General features: G+C 42.0%; 2 protein-coding genes across 7 annotated transcripts in view; one reads left to right on the forward strand and one right to left on the reverse strand.

Annotated features, from left to right (window-relative positions):
* Positions 1-27255, forward strand: part of cntnap1 (contactin associated protein 1) — a 1152571-nt gene that overhangs the window by 801664 nt on the left and 323652 nt on the right. The window lies entirely within an intron of this gene.
* Positions 1-27255, reverse strand: part of coasy (CoA synthase) — a 73349-nt gene that overhangs the window by 32633 nt on the left and 13461 nt on the right. For both annotated transcript variants that reach the window (XM_041173316.1, XM_041173317.1), the window contains exons 3-4: positions 12840-13054; positions 3897-4028 (exon numbers count right to left, since the gene is read on the reverse strand). In XM_041173316.1, coding sequence (XP_041029250.1) covers positions 3897-4028; positions 12840-13054 — 347 coding nt within the window. The remainder of the gene's footprint in view (positions 1-3896; positions 4029-12839; positions 13055-27255) is intronic.

Below are 27255 nucleotides of genomic sequence, written 5' to 3' on the forward strand. Positions count from 1 at the left end.
AGCTGCTCTTGAGGTTGTTTCTTAGAGCAGCATGTTCTGGAACCAACCAGAGGGCAGGTTATATTAGACTTGGCATTTTGTAGTGTGACAGGATTAATTAATGACCTCAGAATAAGGACCACAATACGATTGAATTTTACATCCAGTTTGAAAGAGAGAAGACTCGTATCTTAACCTTAAATAAGGGCAACTATGTGGGGATGAAAGCTGTGCTAGCTGAAATGAACTGGGAAACTAGGCTAGTGAATAGATCAATAGAGAAGCAGTGGCAGACAATTAAAGGCACATTTCAGAGTATTCAGGATAAGTACATTCCTATTATAAAGAAAAATTCTAAAAGGAGGACCCACCATCCCTGATTAACTAAAGAAAGCATCAAACTTAAGGAAAAAGCATACAACTCCGCAAAGGTGAGTAGTAGGACAGATCATTGGTCAGAATATAAAGAACGGCAGAGAATGACTAAAAGGTTAACTAGGAGAAAGAAATTAGACTTTGAGAGGAAGCTAGCAAGAAACGTAAAAACGGATAACAAGAGTTTGTACAGGTATTTAAAAAGGAAAAAAGTAAAGTGAGTGTCAGTCCTCTAGAGAGTGACAATGGGGAGTTAACTGTATATAATAAAGAAATGGCAGAAGAAATTAACAAATGTTTTGCTTCTGTGTTCACTATAGAGGATACAAAAAACATTCAGTAATAGATGCAAATCAGGAGGTGAAAGGGAGAGAGAAGCTTTGTGAAATTGAAATCACTAGGAAAACAGTACTGAGCAAATTGATAGAGCTGCAGGCTGTCCTAGGGTCTTAAAAGATGTGGCTAATGAGGTAGTCGATGCGCTGGTGTTAATTTCCCAAAATTCGCTAGTTTCTGGAAAGGTTCCATCAGACTGAAAAATAGCAAATATAACTCCTGTATTCAAGAAGGGTGTGAGGCAGAAAACAGGAAACTAAAGGCCAGTTAGCTTGATGTCTGTCGTGGGGAAGTTGTTATAATCGATCATTAAGGGGGTTAAAGCCGGGCACTTAGAAGAACTCAAGGCAATCGGGAAGTGTCAGCATGGTTTTGCGACAGGAAAATCATGTTTAACCAATTTATCGGAGATTTTTGAAGGAGTAACATGCGTGGTGGATAAAGGGGAGCCTGTGGATGTGCTGTACTTGGATTTCCAGAAGGCATTTGATAAGGTGCCACATCAAAGATTATTACAGAAAATAAAAGTGCATGGTGTAAAGGGTAACATATTAGCATGGATAGCAGATTGGCTGGCTGGCAGAAAGCAGGGAGTATGCTTAAATTGATCTTTTTCAGATTGGCATGATGTGACGAGCAGAGTTCCACAGGGGTCTGTGCTGGGGCCTCAACTTTTTACGATATACATCAATGACTTAGATGAAGGCATGGTAGCTAAATTTGCACTTGACACAGATGGGTAGGAAAGTATGTTGTGAAGGGAACATGAGGAGACTGCAGATGGACATAGATAGGTTGAGTGAGTGGACAAAGATCTGGCAAATGAAGTTTGATGTGGGAAAATGTGAAGTTGTTCACCTTGGCAGGAAGAACAAAAAAGCAGAGTATTATTTAAACGGAGAACAGCTTTATAATTAGGAGGTGCAGAAGGATCTGGGTGTTCTAATATGTAAGTCACAAAAAGTTGGTATGCAGGTACAGCAAGTAATTAAGAAGGCTAACGGAGTGCTATCCTTCATTATGAGAGATTTTGAACATTAAAGTAAGGATGTTGTGCTTCAGTTACACAGGGCATTGGTGAGATTGCACCTCGAATACTGTGTGCAGTTTTGGTTTCCTTATTTAAGGAAGGATGTAAATGGATTGGAGGCAGTTCAAAGGAGGTTTACTAGATTGATACCTGGAAAGAGTGGGTTGTCTTATGAGGAAAGGTTGGACAGGCTGGGCTTGTTTCCACTGGAGTTTAGAAGAGTGAAGGGTGATTTGATTGAAGCATAGAGGATCCTGAATAGCCTTGACAAAGTGGATGTCGAAAGGATGTTTCCTCTTGTGGATGAGTCCAGAACTAGGAGGTGCTGTTTTAAAATTCGGGGTTTCCCTTTTGAGACAGAGATAAGGAGAAATTTTTTTCTGAGGGTTGTGCAACTTTAGAACTTTCTGCCTCAGAAGATGGTGGAGACGTGGGTCACTGAATATTTTTAAGATAGACAGATTCTTGTTAGGTATGGGAATCAAAGGTTATCGGGGGTAGATGGAATGAGGAAATTGAAAACAAGAAGTTCAGTCATGATCTTGTTGAATGGCGGAGCTGGCTCGAGGGGCCGGATGGTCTACTCCTGTTCCTATTTCTTCTGTCCAGACACTGGATAAACATGCCTTGTTGAAGAGATTGTGGAGAGGTAAGGTCACATGACCTTAGACTCTGGCTTGTTGAACAAGTTAATATCACCTTCCTGAGCTGCAAGTCCGTCTGCTGCTTTAGCATCTGATTAACAGGGTACACAGAACCAGCTCTAGCCAGGCTGGACAGCTGGTCTCATCTACCCTGCCTCCACTGAAAGTTCTGTATCATTGCCTACAAACTGATTCATCTCTGCATGCCTATTTCAATTTGTGAAGTCAATACCACTGGAAAAGCAAATCTTACACTACCACCAATCTCCGTGAAAGAATTCCTCATGGGACTTTGATTCTGGACTCTGGACCTCACCCAAAACAATATTTATTTTCTCTGTGGTTTCTGTACTGTAAAACCTTTTCTTCTCTATCCATCTGTTTAATGCATGTGTGCTAAGGGGAACGTCGCGGACACTCCTTTTCACAATAAAGTAACCTTTTGAGTTCATCCTACCTCGAGTTTGCTGTGGGGTTATTAGTCGGAATTGGATCACACAAAAACCGAAGGATTGGGAAATATGCTACTGCCTTTTCAATAAAGGAAACAAATCAAAACATCTTTCTGTTTATGGACGAGTGGAGAGAGAAAAATTAGTGCTGCTTGAATGGACCCCCGTCTTATACCTAACAGTAGGTTGCTGGGGGGTGGGGGAGAAGGGTGTGTGTGTGTCCGACTCATTTCCAGTCTCAGGGTTCATGCTCTCACTCTCACACACAAATGCACACTTGCGCAGACTCACACACCCATCACCCGGGCCCGTAAGGTTTGGGCATTTTACTGCCAAGGAGGAACCCGGGATGGCTGTGAAGGTACCAAGAAGCACTTCCTCACTCTGCGCTGTCTGAGACTCCAGTTTCCTCGGGCTGGGAGCTGGGCGGTGCCGTTGCTGTGACTGCGGTTGCTGTGACTGCTGTCCCTTGTGGCCTCCCTGGCCTGCTCTGCCATCTGGATCCCGTGCTCTTTTGGGGTCCTGGCACCTGTGCTGGAGGGTGAAAAAGAGAATGCGCCATGGCCACTCACCTTTACACTGCTCCTCCAATCACAGACTATTTCTCTCCCATATTTGCTGCTATAGGCTCACTTGCAGATCTGCTATTTTCACTTACCTGTATTTTGGACAATGAATCTGTGGGCCGGATAGAGAGGCATGGTGGGCTGGATTGTGGCCTGCGGACCGTATGTTGGACAACCCTGATTTAAGCTGATGCTTCAGTGCAATCCTGAGTGTGTACTATGGTGTCAGAGGTACAACCTTCAGAGGAGGCATTAAACTGAGGCTTTGCCTGCATCTCAGGTGGAAGTAATGTGACATTAGCCAAAGAATGGGGGAATTTCTCAGTACTCTGGTCAATGTTTATCCCTTGCTAGAAAGTTGTGTAGCTTTTCTTTAACTTTATCAGTACTCTCTTTTATGGAAGCAATCAATATGCTCACCACAAATATAATCAATTTACCTCTAATAAGCAATGATGTTTCCAGCACCGCTAATCTCAGAGGTGCTGCACCAATAGATCCCAGCAGCACTTACTTTTGGAGGCACCAGCAAGCACCCCAACAGTCGTTTCCTGAGAGTGGATGAACTGATCTTTTCTTCTTCATCGGCTGTATGATGTACATCTTTTATTAAAGAGATTTTATGGATTGCCAACTCCTGAAGAGCCTGAATAAGAAAACATTGGAATCTCTGAATCACAAACTTGAGTTGAAATGCAAGCACTAAATATGCAACAATAAAGGCAAAGATCATATCAATTAGGGTCTTGGGTTATGTAGTCAAAGTATTATAAATGCGAGGTTTTCTAAGAATTTTTTTTGGGCTGTCTCTTTAATTCAAGGTAAAATGGAGCTGAATAGGATCATGTGATCTGCAATGAGTTTTGCCCGACAAGAAGCCTGTATGGCATGGTTACCATAGGGACAAGGGGCCCAGGCCAGATGTTATTGAAATAACTGTGCCAGGTTTCACACCTGAAAACAAAGGCAGAAGCAGATGTTCTTGTTATTTCTGTCTCAGAGATTGCTTGTCCTTTGAGCAATGATCATCTGGGGTGTTTGGTAGGATTTGATGGTATATAGGTGACTGCTAAAGCTGATCTGCACCTGGAAGGTTCTGCAGCAAATAGGGCAGGATACCACAGATGATTGAGATTTGGATTAGTTGCTTCTTTGCATTTTCTCTCTGCTTCTCCCAGGACTTAGGGTCAATATCAAAACTCCTTTGCAAAGCCAACAGTGAGCAAGAGAAAGAGAGAGAGAGACACACACACACACACACACACACACAGACAAGGAACAACAGTTGCTGCTGTCTTCAGCAGGAAAAGGCTTTTTTCTATGTTAGCTACCAGAGTTTATTCTGGGCAAAGCCTGCCAAGTGGTCAAAGAGAAAGAACCCACAACAATTTAAGGACACTGGGAGATTTGCCCTGGTGAAGCCAGGAGAAGGAATCATTGGAGTTGGCCTTACTGCTGAAAGTCGATTCAAGAGTTCTCAGGAGGCTGACGGAAAAGATCTTAGATGCTGGATGTTCTGACTCAAGTGAAACGGGGAGAAGTGAACCCAATGGAAGCTGGGAGTGACTTCGGACTGTTTTCTGAAGACACTGCAATTCTATGGAAAGCGTGCCATGAAGAATATGAGACGTGGGCTTATCGATCCCGTTAAGGCATTAATAAGGATTATCTTTCCTACAGCTCAGAGTATTAGTTACCTACTGGTCAATGTTGCTTTTGGTTTGTTTGTTACAGAAGAAATCTTATAACTTGAAATCTTGTGCAATTCCTTTAAATTGGTCACCGGGAATCCAAACATCTTTAAAAAAGGTTATCAGTCTCTATGGGGATCAAATCAAGAGGAATAAAGCATAAAACACTGCTAGTGGTTGAGTTTGTACATGGTGCTAGTCCAGCCCCAACCTGTACAAATCCAGTTGCTGTATTATGAGTTAGACAACAACAACTTGCATTTCCAACTCATGGTGCTTCACAGAACCATTACAAACAATAATTTGACACAGAGCCACGTAAGGACAGGTGATGAAAAGCTTGGTCAAAGAGATAGGCTATAAGAACGCAAGAAATAGGAGCATCAAACATGAAAAGATAAGTAGGGGCAGTAGACCATTTGGCCCCTCGAGCCTGCTCCAACATTCAATGCGATCATGGCTGATCACAGGCATTAACTCTACATTCTTATCATTCCTCATAACCTTTGATTCCTTAAGAGATCAAGAATCTAGCAATCTCATTCCTGAATAAATTCAACGATGGAGCATCCATAACCCTGTGGTGTAGGCAATTCCAAAGAATCATAAGCCTCTGAATGGAAAAATTTCTCATCTCAGTCCTGAAGCTGTGCCCCATGTGCTAGATTCCCCAGCCAGGGGAAACAACTTCTCAGTGTCTACCTTGTCAAGCCCCTTCAAAGTCCTATATTTCAATGAGATCGCTTCTCGTTCTTCTAAACTTCAGAGAATATATGCCAAATTTACTCAGCCTAACTATTTTTATCGAAGTGTATAACCTCACACTTACCCATATTATACTCCATTCTGCTACCCTGTTGTTCACTCACTTACCCTGTCTACATCTCTTTATAGCCTCTGTGTCCTCCTCACAGCTTATGTTTCCACCTAGATGTGTATTGTCAGCAAACTCAGATATGGTACTACAGTATTCCACAGAATCTCACAGTGCGGAAGAGGCCCTTCGGCCCATTGAGTCTGTACTGACACGTAAGAAACACCTGACCTACCCATCTAATCCCATTTAACAGTACTTGGCCCATAGCTTTAAATGTTATGATGTGCCAACTTCTCATCCAGGTGCTTTTTAAAGGATGTGAGGCAACCTGCTTCCACCACCCTCCCAGGTAGTGCATTGCATTCCAGACCGTCACCACCCTCTGGGTAAAAAGATTTTTCCTCACATCCCCCCTAAACCACCTGCTCCTCACCTTGAACTTATGTCCCCTCGTGACTGATCCTTCAACTAAGGAGAATAGCCGCTCTCTATCCACCCTGTCCATGCTCCTCATAATCTTGTACACCTCGATCAGGTCGCCCCATAGTCTTCTCTGCTCCAACGAAAACAACTCAAGTCTATCCAACCTCTCCTCATAACTTAAATGTTTCATCCCAGGCAACATCCTGGTGAATCTCCTCTGTACCCCCTCCAGTGCAATCACATCCTTCCTATAATGTGGCGAACAGAACTGCACACAGTACTCCAGCTGTGGCCTCACTAAGGTTCTATACAACTCCAACATGACCTCCCTACTTTTGTAATCTATGCCTTGATTGACAAAGGCAAGCGTCCCATATGCCTTTTTCACCACCCCACTAACATGCCCCTCCGCCTTCAGAGATCTATGGACACACACGCTAAGGTGCCTTTGTTCCTTAGAACTTCCTCGTGTCATACTGTTCATTGAATACTTGTCAAATTACTCCTTCCAAAGTGCATCACCTCACACTTTTCAGGGTTAAATTCCATCTGCCACTTAACTGCCCATTTGACCATCCCGCCTATATCTTCCTGTAGCTCAAGACACTCAACATCACTGTTAACCACCCGGCCAATCTTTGTGTCATCCACAACTTACTAATACTACCCCCCACATAGTCATCTTTGTCGTTTATATAAATGACAAATAATAGGGAACCCAGCACAGATCCCTGTGGTATGCCATTGGACACTGGCTTCCGGTCACTAAATCATCCTTCTGTTGTCACCCTCTGTCTCCTACAACTAAGCCAATTTTGAATCCACCTTGTCAAATTACCCTGTAACCCATGTGCATTTGCCTTCTTTATAAGTCTACTATGTGGGATCTTGTCAAAGGCTTTGCCGAAATCCATATAAACTACATCAACTGCACTACCCTCATCTATACACCTGGTCACCTCCTCAAAAAATTCAATCATGCTGACCATCCCTGATCAAACCTTGCCACTCCAAGTGGAGATAGATCCTCTCCTTCAGCATTTTCTCCAATAGTTTCCCTACCACTGACGTGAGACTCACTGGCCTGTAGTTCCCTGGCTTATCTCTATAACCCTTCTTAAATAGCGGAATCACATTAGCTGTTCTCCAGTCCTCTGGCACCTCCTCCGTGGCCAGAGGGGAATTAAAAATTGGGTCAGAGCCCCCGTGATCTCCTCCCTTGCCTCCCTCAGCAGTCTGGGACACAAATCATCCGGACCTGTGGAGATGTGTCCACTATTAAACCTGCCAACACCTCCAACACCTTCACTCCCTATATCAATTTGCTCAAGAACCTTGCAGTCTCTCTCCCCGAGTTCGATACCATCATCCTCATTCTCTTGGCCCCCTTGGTCCCTTATGGGCCCTACTCTTTCCCTGGTTATCCTCTTCCCATTGATATACTTATAGAATATCTTGGGATTTTCCCTTCTTTTACCAGCCAGCGCTTTCTCATATCCCCTCTTTGCTCTCCTAATTGCTTTCTTAAGCTCTCCCCTGCACTTTCTGTACTCCACTAATACCTCCGCTGATTTGCTTCCCTTGTACTTGCTAAAAAGCCTCTCTTTTCCTTCTTTTCGTAACCAGAATATCTCTGGTCATCCATGGTTCTCTGGACTTGTTACTCCTTCCTATCACCCTAGAGGGAACATTCGGTCTCTTTGTCTAAGTCATTTTACAGCTCACAAATAACTGAAGCCCCAGCATTGATTGTTGTGGCACTCCACTAGTTACAACCCTGTCAACTTAAAAGTGTCTTGTTTATGCCTGCTCTCTGCTTCTTGTCCTTTACCAATCCTCCAACTATGCCAATGTGTTACTCCAAATTCCATATGCCTCTGAGTATCAGCCTTTTGTGTGTGGCGCCTTAGCAAATATCTTTTGGAAGTCCAAATATCCCACATTTACTGGTTCCCTTTATCTACCCTACTAGCTACATTCTTAAAAGACTAATAAATATGTCAAACATGATTTCTGGTTTGTAAAGCCATGTTGACTTTTTCTGAACATACTGTGATTTTCTAAGTGCATTGGCTTCCTTAATAATTGGTTCCAGCATTTTCCCAGCAAATGATGTCAGGCTAACTGGCCTGTAGTTACCTGTTTTCTCTCTCCCTCTTCTCTTGAACAGCGGAGTTATATTTGCTAACTTCCAGTCTGCTGGGATCATTCTAGAATCTAGAGAATTTTGCAAAATCATAAACCATGCATTCACTAACTCTGCAGCAGCCTCTTTTACAACTCTTAGATGTAGGCCATCAGGTTCTAGGGATTTGTTGGCTTTCAGGCCCTGAAATTTCTCCAAACCTTTTTCTCTGTTGATAATAATTACTTTAAGCTCCTCACTCTTATTAGCCCCTTGGTTACCTTCTTTTTCTGCTATCTAATTAGTGTCTTCTACTGCGAAGACAGACAAAATATTAGTTCATTGTCTCTACTATTTCTTCATTCCCCATAATAATTTCTCCTGCCTGTGCCTCTAAGGGACCAACATTTAGTTTGGCTACTCTCCTTTTTATAAACTTCTAAAAGCTTTTACAATATGTTGCTGCTCCTTCACTATCACTGGTTACAATCCAGGTATTCCCTACCTTAGAGCAGTGTGGAAGTACTTCTACCACACGCCTGCAGCAGTTCAAAATGTCTCACCACCACCTTCTCAAAGCAATTAGGGATGGGAAAAAATTGCTGGCCATGCCAGACTCCATAAATGAGCAATACAAAGATATTGAAAATCTGGAATGCCTTCCAAATTTCAGAAGTATGGACTTTATTAAAATGTGAAAAGATTCGGGACAGGTTAATTGGCTAATACCACAAGGTGATGGTGAAACCAATGTAAAATATAAATGGAAAGGCAAAAACAAAATCCACTTAAAAGGCTGGTTGGTAAACCTGAGGTTCATGAAATGAGTGTCAGTGTCAGCCTGAGACAGCATATGGGATCTCATAAAAAGAGATATTTAGTATAAAGACATGGGATCTTGATGAACTTTTATAAAGCCCTGGTTAGGCCACAACTAGAGAACTGCATCTAGTTCTGGTTACCACACTTTAGAAAGAATGTGAAGATTCTTGAGAGAGTTCAGAGGTAATTTATCAGAATGGCATCAGGGATGAAGGAACGAGGGATCTTACCTACAAGGTTAGGTTGGAGGAGCTGTTTGTTATTTGTTCTTGGGACTTGAACGTTGCTGGCATGGTCAACATTTATTGCCCATCCCTAATTACTCTGAGGAGGTGGTGGTGAGCTGCCTTCTTGAACGGCTGCAGTCCATGTGATGCAGGTACACCCAGCATGCTGTTAGGAAGGAAGTTAAAGGATTTTGACCCAGTGACAGTGAAAATACAGCAATATAATTCCAAGTAGGGAAACTTTGAGGTGGCAGTGTTCCCATGCACCTGCTACTCATGTCCTCTTTTTAAAAAAAATTCATGCACGAGATGTGGGCTTCACTGGCTGGGCCAGCATTTATTGTCAATCCTTAGTTGCCTTTGAGAAGATGGGGGTGAGCTGTCTTCTTGAATCGCAGCAGTGCATGTGGTATAGGTATATCCACAGTGATGTTAGGGAGGGTGTTCCAAGATTTTTGACCCAGCGACAGTGAAGGAACGGCAATATATTTCCAAGTCAGGATGGTGAGTTACTTGGAGGGCAATTTCCAGGTGGTGTTCCCATCTATCTGCTGCCGGTCGTGGGTTTGGAAGGTGCTGTCTATGGGGCCTTGGTGAATTTATGCAATGCATCTTGTAGATGGTTCACACTGCTGCTACTGTGTGGCGGTGGTGGAGGGAATGAATGCTTATGGATGCAGTGCTAATCAAGTGGGCTGTTTTGCCCTGGACAGCGTCAAGCTTCTTCAGTGTTGTGGAAGCTGCACTCATCCAGGCAAGTGGGGAGTATTCCATCACACTTCTGACTTGTGCCTTGTAGATGGTGGGCATGCTTTGGGGGGTCAAGAGGTGAGTTACTTGCTGCACAATTCCTAGCCTCTGACCTGCTCTTGTAGCCATAGTATTTATATGGCTAGTCCAGTTCAGTTTCTGGTCAATGGTAACCCCCAGGGTGATGATAGTGGGGAATTCAGTGATGGTAATGCTATTGAATATCAAAGGGCAATGGTTGCATTCTCTCTTGTTGGAGATGGTCATTGCCTGACACTTGTGTGGCATGAATGTTACTTGCCACTTGTCAGCCCAAGCCTGGATATTGTCCAGGTCTTGCTACATTTGGACATGGACTGCTTCAATATCTGATGACTCGCGAATGGTGCTAAACATTGTGCAATCATCAGTGAACATCCCCACTTCTGACCTTATGATGGAAGGAAGGTCACTGATGAAGCAGCATTGATGGTTGGACCAAGGACACTACCCTGAGGAACTCCTACGGTGATGCCCTGGAGCTGAGATGACTGGCCTCCAACAACCACAACAATTTTCCTTTGTGCTAGATATGACTCTAACCAGCAAAGAGTTTACCCCGATTCCCACTGACTCGAGTTTTGCTAGGGGTCCTTGAAGCCACACTCGGTCAAATGTGGCCGGTGAGGAGAGAGGAAATAAAGGGGCAGGTGTTGCACCTTCTGCGGTTTCGGTTCTCAATTTCTGGTGCTAGACTGTCCACCAATATCCATTACAAGCCTACCGACTCCCACAGCCACCTCGACTACAGCTCCTCACACCCCGCTTCGTGTAAGGACTCCATCCCATTTTCTCAGTTCCTTCGCCTCCGTTGCATCTGTTCTGATGATGCCACTTTCAAAAACAGTTCCTCTGACATGTCTTCCTTAACCGAGGTTTTCCACCCATGGTGGTTGACAGGGCCCTCAACTGTGTCTGGCCCATCTCCCGCGCATCCGCCCTCACACCTTCCTCTCCCTCCCAGAAACATGATAGGGTTCCCCTTGTCCTTATCACCCCACTAGCCTCCGCATTCAAAGGATCATCCTCTGTCATTTCCGCCAACTCCAGCATGATTCCACCACCAAACACATCTTTCCTTCACACAACACACCTCCCACAAACCCCCGGGCGGCATTCTGCAGAAATCGTTCCCTCTGGGACACCCTGTCCACTCCTCCATCACCCCCTACACCTCAACCCCCTCCCACGGCATCTTTCCATGCAACCGCAGAAGGTGCAACACCTGCCCCTTTACTTCCTCTCTCCTCATCGTCCAAGGGCCCAAACACACCTTTCAAGTGAAGCAGCATTTCACTTGCACTTCCCTCAATTTAGTCTACTGCATTATTGCTCCCAATGCAGTTTCCTCTACATTGGAGAGACCAAACGCAGACTGGGTGACCGCTTTGCAGAACCCCTTCGGTCTGTCCACAAGCATGACCCAGACCTCCCTGTCACTTGCCATTTCAACACTCCACCCTGCTCTCATGCCCACATGTCCGTCCTTGGCCCGCTGCATTGTTCCAGTGAAGCTCAACGCAAACTGGAGGAACAGCACCTCATCTTCCGACTAGGCACTTTACAGCCTTCCAGACTGAATATTGAGTTCAACAATTTTAGATCATGAACTCTCTCCTCCAGCCCCAACCCCTTTCCGACCCCCCCTTTTTCTCCCAATAATTTATATAGATTTTTCTTTTCCCACCTATTTCCATTATTTTTAAATGTATTTCCACCCATTGTTTTATCTCTACCTTTTAGCCTTTTTTGATTCCTTCACCCCACCCCACCCGGGCTATCTGTACCTTGCTTGTCCTGCTTTCTATCCTTAATTAGCACATTCCTTAGATAATATCACCACCTTCAACACCTCTTTGTCCTTTTGTCTGTGACATCTTTTGGTTATCTCCACCTATCACTGGCCCTCTATCCAGCTCTATTTGTCCCACTCCCACTTAAACCAGCTTATATTTCATCTCTCTTCTATTTTTACTTAGTTCTGTTGAAGGGTCATTTAGACTCAAAACGTTAACTGTGTTCCTCTCCGCAGATGCTGCCAGACCTGCTGAGTTTTTCCAGGTATTTTTGTTTTTCCCTTTAAGATGTTGACTGACCTGCTGTATATTTCCCATGTGTTATTTTTATTTTGAATACTTTTTTCTCAAGTACAAAATTTTCAAGTAGCTTCCAATTTGTAACCTAGGCCCACAAATACTGTGAACTGCTACAGTCATACACATTAAAATTAAAAATCTCTTACTTTTAATCTTTCTTGTTAGGTTTATAAGGTGGTACTTTTTGCACTGATTCCCAAGGTACAATGGCACTACATATAGCATATTATGGAACAGGAAAGGCACATATAGAGTTTTTCCAAGTTTCTTCACAAAATAACATTTTGATGATGAAAGTACATGTACCATCTTCTTTATGTTTATATACATATAATGAACTGAGGCAGGCAATGATTGAATATTCACTCTAGTGCCCTGGAGCATTTTACTCTGTTAAAGGCACTACAGGAATGCAAATTATTGTTGCAGTGCCATATTCTAAACAGTTCCTTGGTTATATACATTACATTTTCTAGTCGTTTTCTGTTCACGGCTTCTCCGCCCTTTTGTGTCTCATCGCTAACCACAATGCAGTTTAGGTTTGGATCAGTAATTGCTGGCCCATAGGGATCTTTCAAAGGAACAAGGTCATATTGCACAGCAGGGTTCACATCGAGTAGGAACTTCCTCAGCTTCTCCACACGTTCTTGGTAAGGTTCAATCAGCTCCTTCAGCATCTTTCCTGCAATAAAAACTGCGACTTATAAAACTCTTAAAAATATAATTTCGATCTGCTTTACTTTTTGTGTCAAATTATTCTCCACAGACCATTTGCTCATAACTTAAATGAGTTGCATTGTTCATCATTAAGGTTATCATAGAAAAATAGAATCACCCAATTTAATCCTGAAACACTAGAATGTAAGGTCATAAGAAATAGGAGCAGAGGGCTATTTGGCCCATCAAGCCTGCTCCGCCAGTCATAGCTGATCTGACTGTGATCTCAACTCCACTTTTGTGCCTGTTCCCCCATAACCCATCAATCCCTTGTAGATAAAAAATCTAACTTAGTCTTGAATATATTCAATGAACCAACTATTGCTCTCTATGGAAGCAAATTCCAAAGTCAAACAACTCTAGAACCATAGAAAAGTTATGACACAAAAAGAGGCCATTCAGCCCATCATGTCTACACCGGCCGAAAAAGAACAAAAAACTAGCTGTCCATTCTAATCTCACCTTCCAGCACCCTGGTCCATAGCCTTGCAGGTTACAGCCGTTTAGCTGCAAATCCAGGAACCTTTTAAATGAGTTGAGGGTTTCTGCCTCCATCATCAAACCAGGCAGCGAATTCCAAGCACTCACCACCATCTGGGTGAAGAAGCTTTTCCTCATGGCCCCTCTAATCCTTCTATCAATCCCCTTAAATTTGTAATTGATCTCTCTGCTAGGGCAAACAGGGCAACCCCGTCTACTATATCTTGGCCCCTCATAATCTTGTACACCTTAATCAGGTCACGCCTGGCCTCCTCAATTCCAAGGAAAACAACCTCAGCCTATCCAATCTTTCCTCACAGCTGCAATTTTCAAGCCCTAGCAACATTCTTGTAAATCTCCTCTGCACTCTCTCCAGAGCAATTATGTCCTTCCTATAATGTGGTGACCAGAAGCGTGCACAAAATTCAAGCTGTTACCTCACCAGCATTTTACACAGTTCCATCATTACATCCCTGCTTTTGAATTCTATACCCCATCTGTTAAAGGAAAGCATTCCATATGCTTGCTTTACCATCTTATTGCCCTGTCTTGCCACCTTCAGGGACCCGTGGACATGTACACCAAGGTGTCTTACTTCCTCTACACCTTCCAATATCCTCCCATTTATTGCATATTCCCTAGCTTTGTTTGCCCTCCTAAAATGCATTACCTCACATTTCTCTGGATTGAATTCTACCTGCCACTCTTCCACCAACTCAACCAAACCATTGATATCATCCTGGAGACATCTCTTATTTTCACTATCAACTACATGGCCAATTTTTGTGTCATCCGCAAATTTCCCAAACACATCACCAACATTTAAATCCAAATCATTAACATACACAACAAACAGCAAGGGACCCAACACTGAGCCCTATGGTAAGCCACTGGAACCCATTTTCCATTCGCCAAAACATCCATCAACCATTACCCTTTGTTTCCTGTCGCTGAGCCAATGTTGGATCCAACTCGCCACATTTCCTTGTATCCCATGGGATCTCACTTTTCTGACCATGTGGGGGCCTCATCAAATATCTTGCTAAAATTCACGTAGGCAACATCCACTGCACAAACCTCATCAATCTTCCTTGCTGCTTCCTCAAAAAATTTGATTAAATTAGTAAGACACAACCTTCCCCTAACAAAACCACGCTGACTATCCTTGGCTAATCCATTCCTTTCTAAGTATCCTGACTCTCAGGGTTGATTCTACTAATTTGCTCACTACCGAAGTCAGAGTGACCAGCCTGTAATTACTTGGTCCATCCCTCGCACTCTTTTTAAATAATGGGACAACGTTTGCAGACCTCCAATCCTCTGGTACCTTAGTTGTACCTAGTGAGGATTGGAGAAATGATCCTCAGGGCATCCGATACTTCCTCCTTAACTTCCTTTAACAGCCTTGGATACAATCCATCCGACCCAAGTGATTTATCCACCTTCAAGGGTGTCAGTTCCTCCAGTACATCCTCTCTCACTATGCTTATTGTATCTTAAATTTCACACTTCTCCTCTTTAACTAGAATATCTGCATCGTCCCTCTCCTTAGTGAAGGCAGAGACAAAGTGCTAAATTGAGAACACTGCCCACATCTTCAGCATCAGTGCACAGGTTACCATGTACATCCCTGATAGGCCTTAAACTTTCCCTAGTTATTAACCCTCAGAAGAAATTCCTCCTCATCTCAATATTAAATGAGGCACACTTTATTTTTAAACTGTACCCCCAGTTCTAGATCCTGCCTTGAGGGGAAACATTTTTCAGCATCTACCCTGTAAAGTCGCCTTAGAATCTAATAAGCTTCAATAAGATCACCACTAATTCTTCTGAACTTCACTGAGTATAGGCCCAATCTACTCAACCTTTCCTCATAAGAAACCCCTTCAGCCCAGGAATCAGCCTAGTGAACTGTCTCTGAACTGCCTCCAATCCAAGTATATCTGTCCTTAAATAAGGAGGCCAAAACTATACACAGTACTCCAGATGCAGTCTCATCAATGCCCTGTACATTTGTAGCAAGACTTCCCTACTTTTATGCTCTGTTATCCCTTGCAATAAAGGCCAACAATCCATTTGCCTTCCTAATCACTCGTGTATATGTGTTACCTTTTGTGCTTCACATCCAAGGAGACCCAGACCCCTCTGTACTACAGTCTCTATCTATCGAAATAATATCTTTGCCCACCCACTTAACCTATCCATATCTCTTTACAGACTCTTTGTGTCCTTCTCACAACTTGCCTTCCAACTTATTTTTGTATCACCAGCAAATTTGGATATGATACAGTTGGTCCCTTCATCCAAGTCATTAACATAAATCGTAAATAGTTGAGGCCCTAGCACTGATCCCTGTGCACTCCACTAGTTACAGGTTGCCAACCTGAAAATGACCCTTCCATCCTGACTTGGTTTCCTGTTGGTTAGCTAATCCTCTATCTGTGCTAATATATAACCCCAATACCATGAGCTCTTATATCTTTTGTGTGGCAGATAATGAATAACTTTTGGAAATCCAAATGTCTGAATTGCTTCTTACCTACTCAAAAGAACTCTAATAAATTGTCCAATACGATTTGATAGGTTTAGCGAGTGGGCAAAGATCTGGCAAATGGAGTTTAATGTGGGAAAATGTGAAATTGTTCACTTAGGCAGGAAGAACAAAAAAGCAGAGTATTACTTAAATGGAAAACGGCTGCATAATTCAGAGGTGCAGAAGGATCTAGGTGTTCTAGTACATGAGTCACAAAAAGTTGGTATGCAGGTACAGCAAGTAATTAAGGTGGCTAATGGAATGCTATCCTTTATTGCGAGAGATTTTGAACATTAAAGTAAAGATGTATTGCTTCAGTTATGCAGAGCATTGGTGAGACTGCACCCCAAATACTGTGTGCCGTTTTGGTCTCCTTTTTAAGAAAGGATGTAAATGGATTGGAGGCGGTTCAACGGAGGTTTACTAGATTGATACCTGGAATGAGTTGGCTGTTTTATGAGGAAAGGTTGGACAGACTGGGCTTGTTTCCACTGGAGTTTAGAAGAGTGAAGGGTGATTTGATTGAAGTATACAAGATCCTGAACAGCCTTGACAAGGTGGACGACTTTGGAATTCTCTGCCTCAGAAGGTGATGGAGATGGGGTCATTGAATATTTTTAAGGCAGATGTGCATAGATTCTTGTTAGGCAAAGGAATCAAAGGTTATTGGGGTTAGATGGCAATGTGGAAATCGAAACACAAGATGATCAGCCATGATCATATTGAATGGGACAGCAGGCTCAAGGGGCCAAATGGTCTACTCCTGTTCCAATTTCTTAAATTATGTTCTTATGATTTACCTTTCACAAAACCGCACTGACTCTGCCTAATTTTCAAAATCATAATTTAATGACCTGCTATTACCTTCTTAATAATGGATTCTATGAAACAAAATATTTAATTTTTTGAGTCACCATAAACTTATAGTACTTATGGCGATAGACAAAAGTGTTGAGATTTCTTTTGACATCCTGCCATCTCTGGTCCCTCAACCACAAAGCAAACTCAAAGCACAAATTACAAAGTGTTCGATATCTCTGGAATTGACAATGCGCAAGAGCAGGAGTGTGCATCACTAGGGATGATCTGACTGCTGCCTGGTAATGGATCAGGAAGCCAAGCAAAAACGATGTTATAACAGCTGAGATGTCTTGATTCCTGAAGCCAGCAACTGGTGCAAGTCCACAGCCAGTGCAAGCCATTTGATACTTATCCTAAAACATACACACGCTTTACATCTCCAATCTCCTTTCCTTCTCCAAAGTCATAGTTACATAGGAGTAGGCCATTCGGCCCAAGCCTGCTCTGCCATTCAAACAGATCATGGTGAACATCTACTTCTGTGCCGTTTTCCCCCAATATCCTAAATCCCCTGATGTCATATTGATTTCTGTCTTGAACATGCTCAGCGATTGAGCTTCCACAGTTCTCTGGATTCCATAGATTCGCCACTCTTTGAATGAAGAAATTTCTCATCTCAGTCTTAAATGGCCTTCCCCTTATTCTGAGACTGTGCCCCCATGGGTCTAGACTCACCAGCCAGGGGAAACTTCCTATCCACATCTACCCTGTCATGCCCTGTAAGAATTTTGTAGGTTTCAGTGAGATCACCTCTCATTATCTGAAACGCTAGAGAATACAGGCCCAGTTTCCTCAATCTCTTGGACAAACCTGCCATCCTAGGTAATCGTCTAGTGAAGCTCCGTTGCACTCCCTCTCTGGCAAGTATATCCTTCCCTAGACAAGGAGATCAAAACTGTACACAATACTCCAGGTGTGGTCTCACCAAGGCTCTATACAACTGCAGCAAGACATCTTTACTCCAATACTCAACTCCTCTTGCGATGAAGGCCAACTTGGCATTTTTACTGGGAGGAACAGATGACACTTGTATAGAGAATAGTAAGTTAATAGGTGATGTAGGGGTGATGGAGAAAGTAACAAAATCTAAATTAGAGTTAGTATGGATGTATGCACGGAGTATAGTAAATAAGATTGGGGAGTTACAGGTGTAGATTGCCGTGTCGGAATATAGCGTTGTGGCGATAACAGAGACCTGGCTCATGGAAAAGCAGAACTGGGTGTTAAATATTCCTGGGTACAAGGTGTTCAGAAAAGATAGGATGAAGGAAAGGAGGAGGTGTGGCGGTATTGGTTAAGGAGAGCATTGCAATGCTGGAGAGTTCAATAATCAATTTGCTAGAGCTAAGGAACAAAAAGGATGCAATTACATTGCTTGGTGATGTCGACAGACCGTCAACTAGTGAGAAGGACGTAGAACAAATCTGCAGGGAAATTGCAGAGAGATGCAAACATCACAGAATAGTTATAATGGGTGACTTTAATTACCTGTATGTAGAGTGGGACAGTGGTAGCATAAAGGGTGGAGAGAGGAAAAAGTTCCTAGATTGTGTTCAGGAAAATTTTCTACGATAGTATGTGTCCAGTCCAACAAGAAAAGACGCACTGTTGGACCTGATTCTTGGAAATTAGGTGATCAAGTGTCAGTGGGGAACATTTAGGAGAAAGTGATTATTGTACTGTACATTTTAGGGTGACTATAGTAAAGGACGATAGGCAATCCAGAGCTAGAATAATTAACTGGACAAGATCTGACTTTGATGGGGCAAGAACGGAGCTGGGCCAGAAAGACTGGAATGAAAGATTAGCGGGAAAAACTGTAGCTGAACAATGGGCTACTTTCAAAAAAGAATTGGTTCTGGTACAGTCAAGGTATATTCCATTGAAAGGGAAAGGTAGGACAAACAAACTCAGAACTCCCTGGATGAAGAAGGAGATAGAAATTAAGATAAAGAAAAAGTGTGCTTATGACAGGTGTCAGGTAGAAAATACAATTGAGAACGAAGAGGAATACAGGAGGTTTAGAGGGGAGATGAAACAGCTTATCAGAGAAGCGAAGCGGGATTATGAGAAAAGACTGACAGTCAACATAAAGGGGAATCCCAAAGTCTTCTATAGGCATATAAATAGTAAAAGGGTGGTAAGAGGAGGAGTAGGGCTGATTAGGGACCTAAAAGGGAATTTACACATGGACAAACGGGCTATGGCTGAGATATTAAATTAATACATTGGTCCATCTTTACCAAGAAGGTGGATGCTACCCAGGCCATGGTGACAGACGAGGAAACTCTGTCACTCGATGAGTTCAACAATGAGAAGGAGCCAAGTGCTGAATAGACTGTCGGTAATTAAAGTTGACAAAGCACCGGGACTAGACAAGATGCATCCAAGGACACTGAAGGAAGAGAGAGTAGAAATTGCAGGGGCACTGGCTATAAATTTTCAGTCTTCCCTACACTCAAGGGAGGTACCAGAGGACTGGAGAATTACAAACATTATGCCCTTGTTCAAAAAAGGTTGTAAGGATAAGTCCAGTAATTAGAGACCAGTCAGTTTAGCTTCAATGGTGAACAAGATTCTAGAACAATTATTCGGAATAGAATTGGTAGTCACATGGAAAAATATAGGTTGATAAGGAAGAGCCAGCATAGGCGTCTAAAGGGAGAATCATGTTTAACTAAATTGGGAGTGTTTTGAAGAAGTAACAGAAAAGGTCAATGCAGGTAATGCTGTTAATGTGCACGGACTTTCAAAAGGCATTTGATAGAGTGCCACACAACAGACATGTGTGTGAAAAGTTATTGCTCATGGAATAAAAGGGACAGTGGAAACGTGGATACAAAATTGGCTGAAAAATCGGAAGCAGAGAGTAATGATTACCGGATATTTTTTGGCCGGGAGGAAGATTTGTAGTGGAAATCTCCAGGAGTTGGACCCTTGATTTTCCTGACATATATTAATGATCTAGATTTTGGTGTGCAGGGGACAATTTCAAAGTTCAAGGTCATACGAAGCTTGGGAGTACTGTCAACTAAGAGAAGGACAGTGCAGAACTTCAAAAGGACATAGACAAGTTGATGGAATGGGCAGATAGGTGGCAGATGAAGTTCAATGCGGAGAAGTGTGAGGTGATGCATTTTGGTAGGAAGAACATGGACAGACAATATAAAATAAGGGGTGAAATTTTGAAGGGATTGCAGGAGCAGAAAGACCTGGGTGTATATGTGCATAGATCATTGAAGGTGGCAGGACATGTGGAGAGAGCAGTTAATAGAGCATATAGTATCCTGGGCTTTATTAATAGCAGCATGGAGTATAAGAGCAAGGAGGTTATGCTGAATTTATATAAGACACTTCTTAGACCTCAGCTGGAGTATTATGTACAGTTCTGGGCTCCACAAGGTAGACAATGGCATAGTGGTATTGTCACTGGAACAGTGATCTAGAGACCCAGGGTAATGCTCTGGGGGCCTAGGTTCAAATCCCGCCACAGCAGATGGTGGAATTTGAATTCAATAAAAATCTGGAATTAAAAAGACTAATGATGACCTTGAAACCATTGTCAATTGTTGTAAAAACCCATCTGGTTCACTAACGTCCTTCAGGGAAGGAAATCTGTCATCCTTACCTGGTCTGGCCTACGTGACTCCAGACCCACAGCAACTCTTAATGCCCTCTGAAATGACCTAGCAAGCCACTCAGTTGTCAAGAGGCAACTAGGGATGAGCAATAAATGCTGGCCCAGCCAGTGAAGCTCACATCCAATGAATAAAAAAAACATTATAGGAAGGATGTGAACACATCGGAGAGAGTGCAGAAGAGATTTACAAGAATGGTTCCAGGGATGAGAAACTTCAGTTACAATGAGAGATTGGAGAGGTTGAGAATATTCTCCAAGAGAGAAGACAACTAAGAGGAGATTTGATAGAGATGGTTAAAATCATGGGGCTGGACAGAGTAGATAGGGAGAGCTGTTCCTACTCATAAAAGGATCACATACAAGAGGGCACAGATTTAAAGTGATTTGCAAAAGAAGCAAATGTGACGTGAGAAAAAACATTTTCACACAATGAGTGGTTCGGGTCTGGAATGCACTGCCTGAAAGTGTGGTGGAGGCAGGTTCAATTGAGGCATTCAAGAGGCCGTTAGGTAATTATTTGAATAGAAACAATGTGCAGAGGTATGGGAAAAAGGCAGGGCAATGGCACTAGGTCATAATACTCATTTGGAGAGCCAGTGATGACATGATGGGCCAAATGGCCTCCTTCTGTGTAGTTAAAATTCTGTCTTCCCAATTGCTTGTTGCACTTGCATCCTGGCTTTTAGTGACTCATAGGTTCTTTTGGACATCAACACTTCCCAACCTCTCATCATTTAAGAAATACTCTGCCTTTCTGTTTGTTTTCTACCAAGTGGGTAACTTCATACTTATTCACATTACATTCCATCTGCCGTGTTCTTGCCCATTCATAGCCTGTCTAAATCCCCTCGAAGCCTCCTTACATCCTCCTCACAACTTACATTCCCACCCAGTTTTGGGAGATCAGCAAATCTGAAAATATTACATTTGGTCCCCACATCCAAATCATTTACATAGATTGTGAACAATATTGAACCTTGTGGCATCCCAATTGTAAAAGCCTGCCATCCTGAGAATGACCCATTTATTCCTACTGTCTGTTTTCTGTCTGTTAACCAATTCTCAATCCAAGCCAGTATATTACCCCTAATCCCATGTGCTCTAATTTTGTTTATTAACCTCCTGTGTGGGACCTTGTCAAAAGCCTTCTGAAAATCCAAATATACCACATCCCCTGATTCTCCTCTATCTGTGCTACAGGTAACATCCTCAAAAAACTCCAACAGGTTTGTCAAGATTTCCCTTTAATAAACCCATGTTGACTCTGCACAATCATATCATTATTTTCCAAGTGTCCAGTTATCACATCATTTATAATAGATGCTAACATTTTCCCTACTACTGATGTCAAACTAAGGGTCTGTAGTTCTTCGTTTTCTCCCTCTCTCCTTAAATAATGGGGTTTCACTTGCTATTTTCCAGTCTTCAGGAATCTTTCCAGAATCTACAGAATCTTGAAAGATAACCATCAATGGATCCACTATATCTACAGCCAACTTCTTCAACACCTGGATGCAGTTCATCAAGTCCAGGGGATTTATCAACCTTCAATCCAATTAATTTTTTGAGTACTACCTCTTTATTAATACTACTTTCTTTCAATTCTTCATTTTCACAAGTCCCTTGGTTCCCTGGTATCTCTGGGAGATTTTCTGCATCTTCCTCTATGAGGACAGACACAAACCAATTTAGTTTCTCTGCCATTTCCCTATTCTCCTTTATAAATTCTCCTATCTCCACCACATTTGTCCTTGCTAATCTTTTCTTTTTCACATACCTAAAGAAGCTTTTACAGTCCACCTTTATGTTTCTCGCTAGCTTGCATTCATATTCTCTTTTCCCTTTCTTTACCAGTTTTTTGGTCCCCTTTTGCTGGATTCTAAATTGCTCCCAATCCTTGGGCTTACCACTTTTTTGGCAAATTTATAAGCCACTTCCTTTGATCTAATGCAATCTTTAACTTCTTTTATTAGCCGCGGTTGATTTATCTTTCCTGTTGGGTTTATGTGTCTTAGAGGAATGCATTTTTGTTGTAGATCATGTAATACTTCTTTAAATACTAGCCATTGCCTGTTTATCAAATCTTTTAATGTATTTCCCCAATCCACCATAGCCAACTTGCCCCTCACACCTTCATAGTTCCCTTTGTTCAGATTTATGATCAGAGTTTCAGAATGAACTATATCACTTGAAGACTATATCTCAAGTCCTTGAATGCACTGTCATGCAAATCTATGCCCATTTTTTCTGCAATTCCATGTTTGAAACTCTCCAATCAGGTTTCCATCTGTGACACAGCACTGAAACTGCCCTAATCAAAGTCACAACTGACATCTTCTGACACTGACTGTGGTAAGCTATCCCTCATCCTTCTAGGCCTGTCTGATATGATTGCTGACACCATCCTCCTGCAACACACTGTTGTCCAATTGGATTGGACTGCCCTCACTTGGTTTCATTCTTACCTATAGACTGAAAATCTACCTGCACTGCTACCTTTGATTTATGTTTTGCCCCCCTCATATTTCTCATCACCAAGCTGTCCCTTATCAGAACTGTCTGATAAAATGTCAGGTTTCACCTGAGTACAGATTATTATTTAAATGGAGAGATCTGGGCATCTTTGGACATGAATGTTATGAACAATGTATACTTTTTAAGTTGAAATAAATATATACACTTATATATGTGTGCTTGTGTGTTAAGAATAGTGAAATGATTTCAGTTAGGTTGTTTTTGTTCCTGGGAGTCTGGATAGACTCCTGGCTAAATGTCAAGTCTTTTGGATTTGTTTGTGTATATATATATATATATATATATATATATGCATTTTAATGAGGTTTTACCAACCCTGAAGTTAAAGAGAAGGGTTAAGAGAGGTTAAAAGTTTATTGATTGTGGGGAGGAAAACACAAAGTAGGAAAAAAACTTTACTATTGCCTAGCAAAGTGGTCCAAAGACAAAAACACAAAAAAAGAGCAGAGTTAAGAGACAGAAAGTTCAGTGTGTGCCGGAGTGAAGACAAGGATTTTCAGCTCTCTTGAGAAGAAAACATTACAAAGCTATTTGGACAGTAGTTGACTGAATAGTCAATTTATAGAACACAGGAAAGTGATCAGTTTAGCAGAGGTGCTACTGGAAGACTGAGTTTAGGGAACTCATTTGTTTTCTCTGCAGTTGAAAAAAACTGAGTTTGGAGTGCGATTTTCGGGTGTCTCGGGGAGAGATACAAGTTGGGTGAAAAGCATCGAGTGAATGCTCAAGAATTCACCAGAAAAAAAACTGTTTGCAATTATGCCAGTCCCAAGCGAGAAATCGGTATGTCAAGCTAGTGGTAACTTGTCACTGGTTTCTGTGTCTATAAAGATATTGCTGGGGTAAAGGAATATTATGAATTTGAAGCGTTGTCTTGTGTTTGTATTGAGATCTTTCCAACCTTTTTGTCTGGTGTAATATAGTTAATCTTTTCATGTGTAATAAAGATTTTATTATTTGTTTTAAAAGTTCATCAGTAGACTTCTGTGAATTTGTTCACGTGGTGTTTGTGTTTAATGTTTATGCTTTTTTGTAAAAGGGCATTTTATTTAAAAAATTGTTGTATAAAACCTACCAGTGAAGTGTGCAAGTCCCGGCTGTATTGCCCTCTGGTGGAGAATTCCAGCATCCGCAGTTTTTTTGTTTTTATTTTTTAATAAGGAATAAGGGCCTGATAAGCTACATCCCAGTACAAAAGGAAGTGGCCCCAGAAATATTGGATGCATTGATGGTCATCTTCCAAAATTCTATAGACTCTGGAGCAGTTCCTACAGATTGGAGGGTGACAAATGTAACCCCACTATTGAAAAAAGGGAGAGAAAAAAGAGAGAATTACAGACTAGTTAGCCTAACCATCAGTAGTGTGGAAAATGCTAGAGTTTATTATATAAAAGACATGGTAACAGAACACTTGGAAAGCATTAACAGGATTAGACAAAGTCAGCATGGGTTTATGAATGGGAAATCATGCTTAACTAATCTACTGGAATTTTTTGAGGATGTAACGAGTAGAATAGATAAGGGCGAACCAGTGGATGTGGTGTATTTGGATTTCAAGAAGGCTTTTTATAAGGTCCCACGTAAGAGACTGGTGGGCAAAATTAAAGCACATGGCATCGGGGGTAATATACTGACATGGATTGAGAATTGGTTGACAGACTGGAAACAGAGCGTGGGAAAAAATGTGTCTTTTTCCAGACAGCAGGCGGTGCCCAGTGGGTACCGCAGGGATCAGTGCTTGGGCCCCAGCTATTCACGATATATATAAATGACTTGGATGAGGAAACCAAATGCAATATTTCCAAGTTTGCGGACAACACAAAACTGGGCGAGGTTGTGAGGAGGATGCAAGGAGGCTTTAGGGCGATTTAGACGTGTGTGTGGGCAAACACATGCAGTATAATGTGGATAAATGTGAAGTTATAAGCTTCAGTGTGAAAAACAGAAAAGTATTATTTAAACGGTGATATATTGGGAAATGTGGATGTACAAAGGGATCTGGGTGTCCTTGTACATCAGTCAATAAAAGTAAACAAGCAGGTGCAGCAATCAATTAGGAATGCATATGGTATGTTGGCCTTCATTACAAGAGGATTTGAGTTCATAGGTAGGGATGTCTTACTGCAGTTATACAAGGCCTTGGCGAGACCACAACTGGAGTATTGAGTGCAGTTTTGGTCTCCCTACCTAAGAACAGGATATACACGCCACAGAGGGAGTGCAGTGAAAGTTCACTAGGTTGATACCGGGGATGGCAGGACTGTCGTATGAGGAGAGATTGGTTCAACTGGGCCTGTATTCACTAGAGTTTAGAAGAATAAGAGTAAGATCTCATTGAAACGTATAAAATTCTAACAGGCTAGACAGACTAGATGCAGGGAGAATGTTTCCCCTGGTTGGAGAGTCTAAAACCAGGGGCCACAGTCTCAGGATAAGGGGCAAGTCATTTACGGCTGAGGTGAGGAAAAATTTCTTCACTCAGAGGGTGGTCAACCTGTGGAATTCTCTACCACAGAGGCTGTGGAGACCAGGTCACTGAGTATATTCAAGAAAGAAATTGATAATTTTTTGGATATTCGGGGCATCAAGGGGTATGGAGAGAAAGCAGGAATATGACGTTGAGACAGAGGGTCAGCCATGATCATAATGAATGGCGGAGCAGGCTCGAAGGGCCGAATGGCCTACTCCTGCTCCTAGTTTCTATGTTTAAAGGAATCTTTTGTTTTTTTCATACAGGAAGTTGGAGTTCAGAAGCAAATAACTGTGTATGTGTTCTTAATTGTTAAGAAGTGACAAAAAAGTTTAAATGGCAACATGGATGGGATCATCATTATTAAGGGCTTTAGTGGCCTTTGATCTAGCTATGGACTTTGTAGTTTATGTCGAGCAAATGGAACGGTTTTTCATGCAAATGAGATTGAAGAGGAAAAGCAGGCCTCAATGTTTCGTACAGTCACTGGAATGAAAAATTTCACTTTACTGAGAAATCTCATTACTCCTGACAAGCCAGCAGATAAAAGCTTTAAAGAGCTTGTGAGCATTTTGAAGAAGGACTTCAATCCCAGGCCAGCAATTATTGCCAAAAAATTCAAATTTCACCAAAGAAAACAGCATGAATGTGGGTCAGTTTCCCAATTCCTGGCTGAGTTCGAAAAAATTAGCAGAACACTGATTTTAAAGGTTACCTGGAAGAAGTGTTGCATGATCGCTTGGTTTGTGGACTAAGAAATGAAAGAATTCAGTGTAGTTGCTAGCAGAGCAAGAGTTGATACTGAAGAGAGCTTTCGAGATTGCGCAAAGCATAGAAATGGCAGACAAACAAGCTGGAGATTTGAAAGCATATTCTAACAATACCGAAGTTAAAATAGTAAAGTCAAGATATACTCGCTTTCAAACATGTTATCGTTGTAATGGAATAGGGCATAATGCAGAAGCCTGTAAGTGGAAAACCACCGATTGTCGTTACAGTGGAAAAAAGGACACATACAATGTGCATGTAGATCAAAGGCTGATCACAGTAAAGCAGTGCCACCAAGAAAAGGGCATCACGAAGAGCACAGAGAAGTGTTGCTTGAAAATAAACAGGCAGGTTAAAAAGACACATCACTTGAAAACAAAAAACAAAATTAATGAGAGTCCAGATGATACAGAAAATTAAACTAACAGTGACAATGAGGAAGAGCAATTGTATTGCATTCAGTCTGATCTGAAACTAGATGAAGGACTAAAAGTTGGCATTGCCTTAAATGGTAAAATGGTTGAAATGGAGGTTGACACCGGAGCATCTGCTTCTATTGCTTCAGAGAAGACATGGGAGAAAATTTTCAAGAAATGCTTATTGGAGAAAACCCCCCTCCAGCTTAGCACCTGCACTGGTGAGCCTGTGAATATACTTGGAAAAATGTCTGTTCAAGCTAAATATGGATATCAAACAAGGTTGCCACTTATTGTGAAAGGTGATTGTCCATCGCTTAAGGGCAGGAACTGGCTGAAAGAAATTCGGCTGGACTGGAATAAAATAAATAAAGTGCATTGCAACTCCATGTTGCAGTCCTTGTTAGACAAGCATACTGATGTCTTCAAACAAGGTCCTGGAGTTATTAAAGGTATTGAAGTC

Source organism: Carcharodon carcharias, chromosome 23 (assembly GCF_017639515.1).
Source record: "Carcharodon carcharias isolate sCarCar2 chromosome 23, sCarCar2.pri, whole genome shotgun sequence".
Taxonomy (NCBI): domain Eukaryota; kingdom Metazoa; phylum Chordata; class Chondrichthyes; order Lamniformes; family Lamnidae; genus Carcharodon; species Carcharodon carcharias.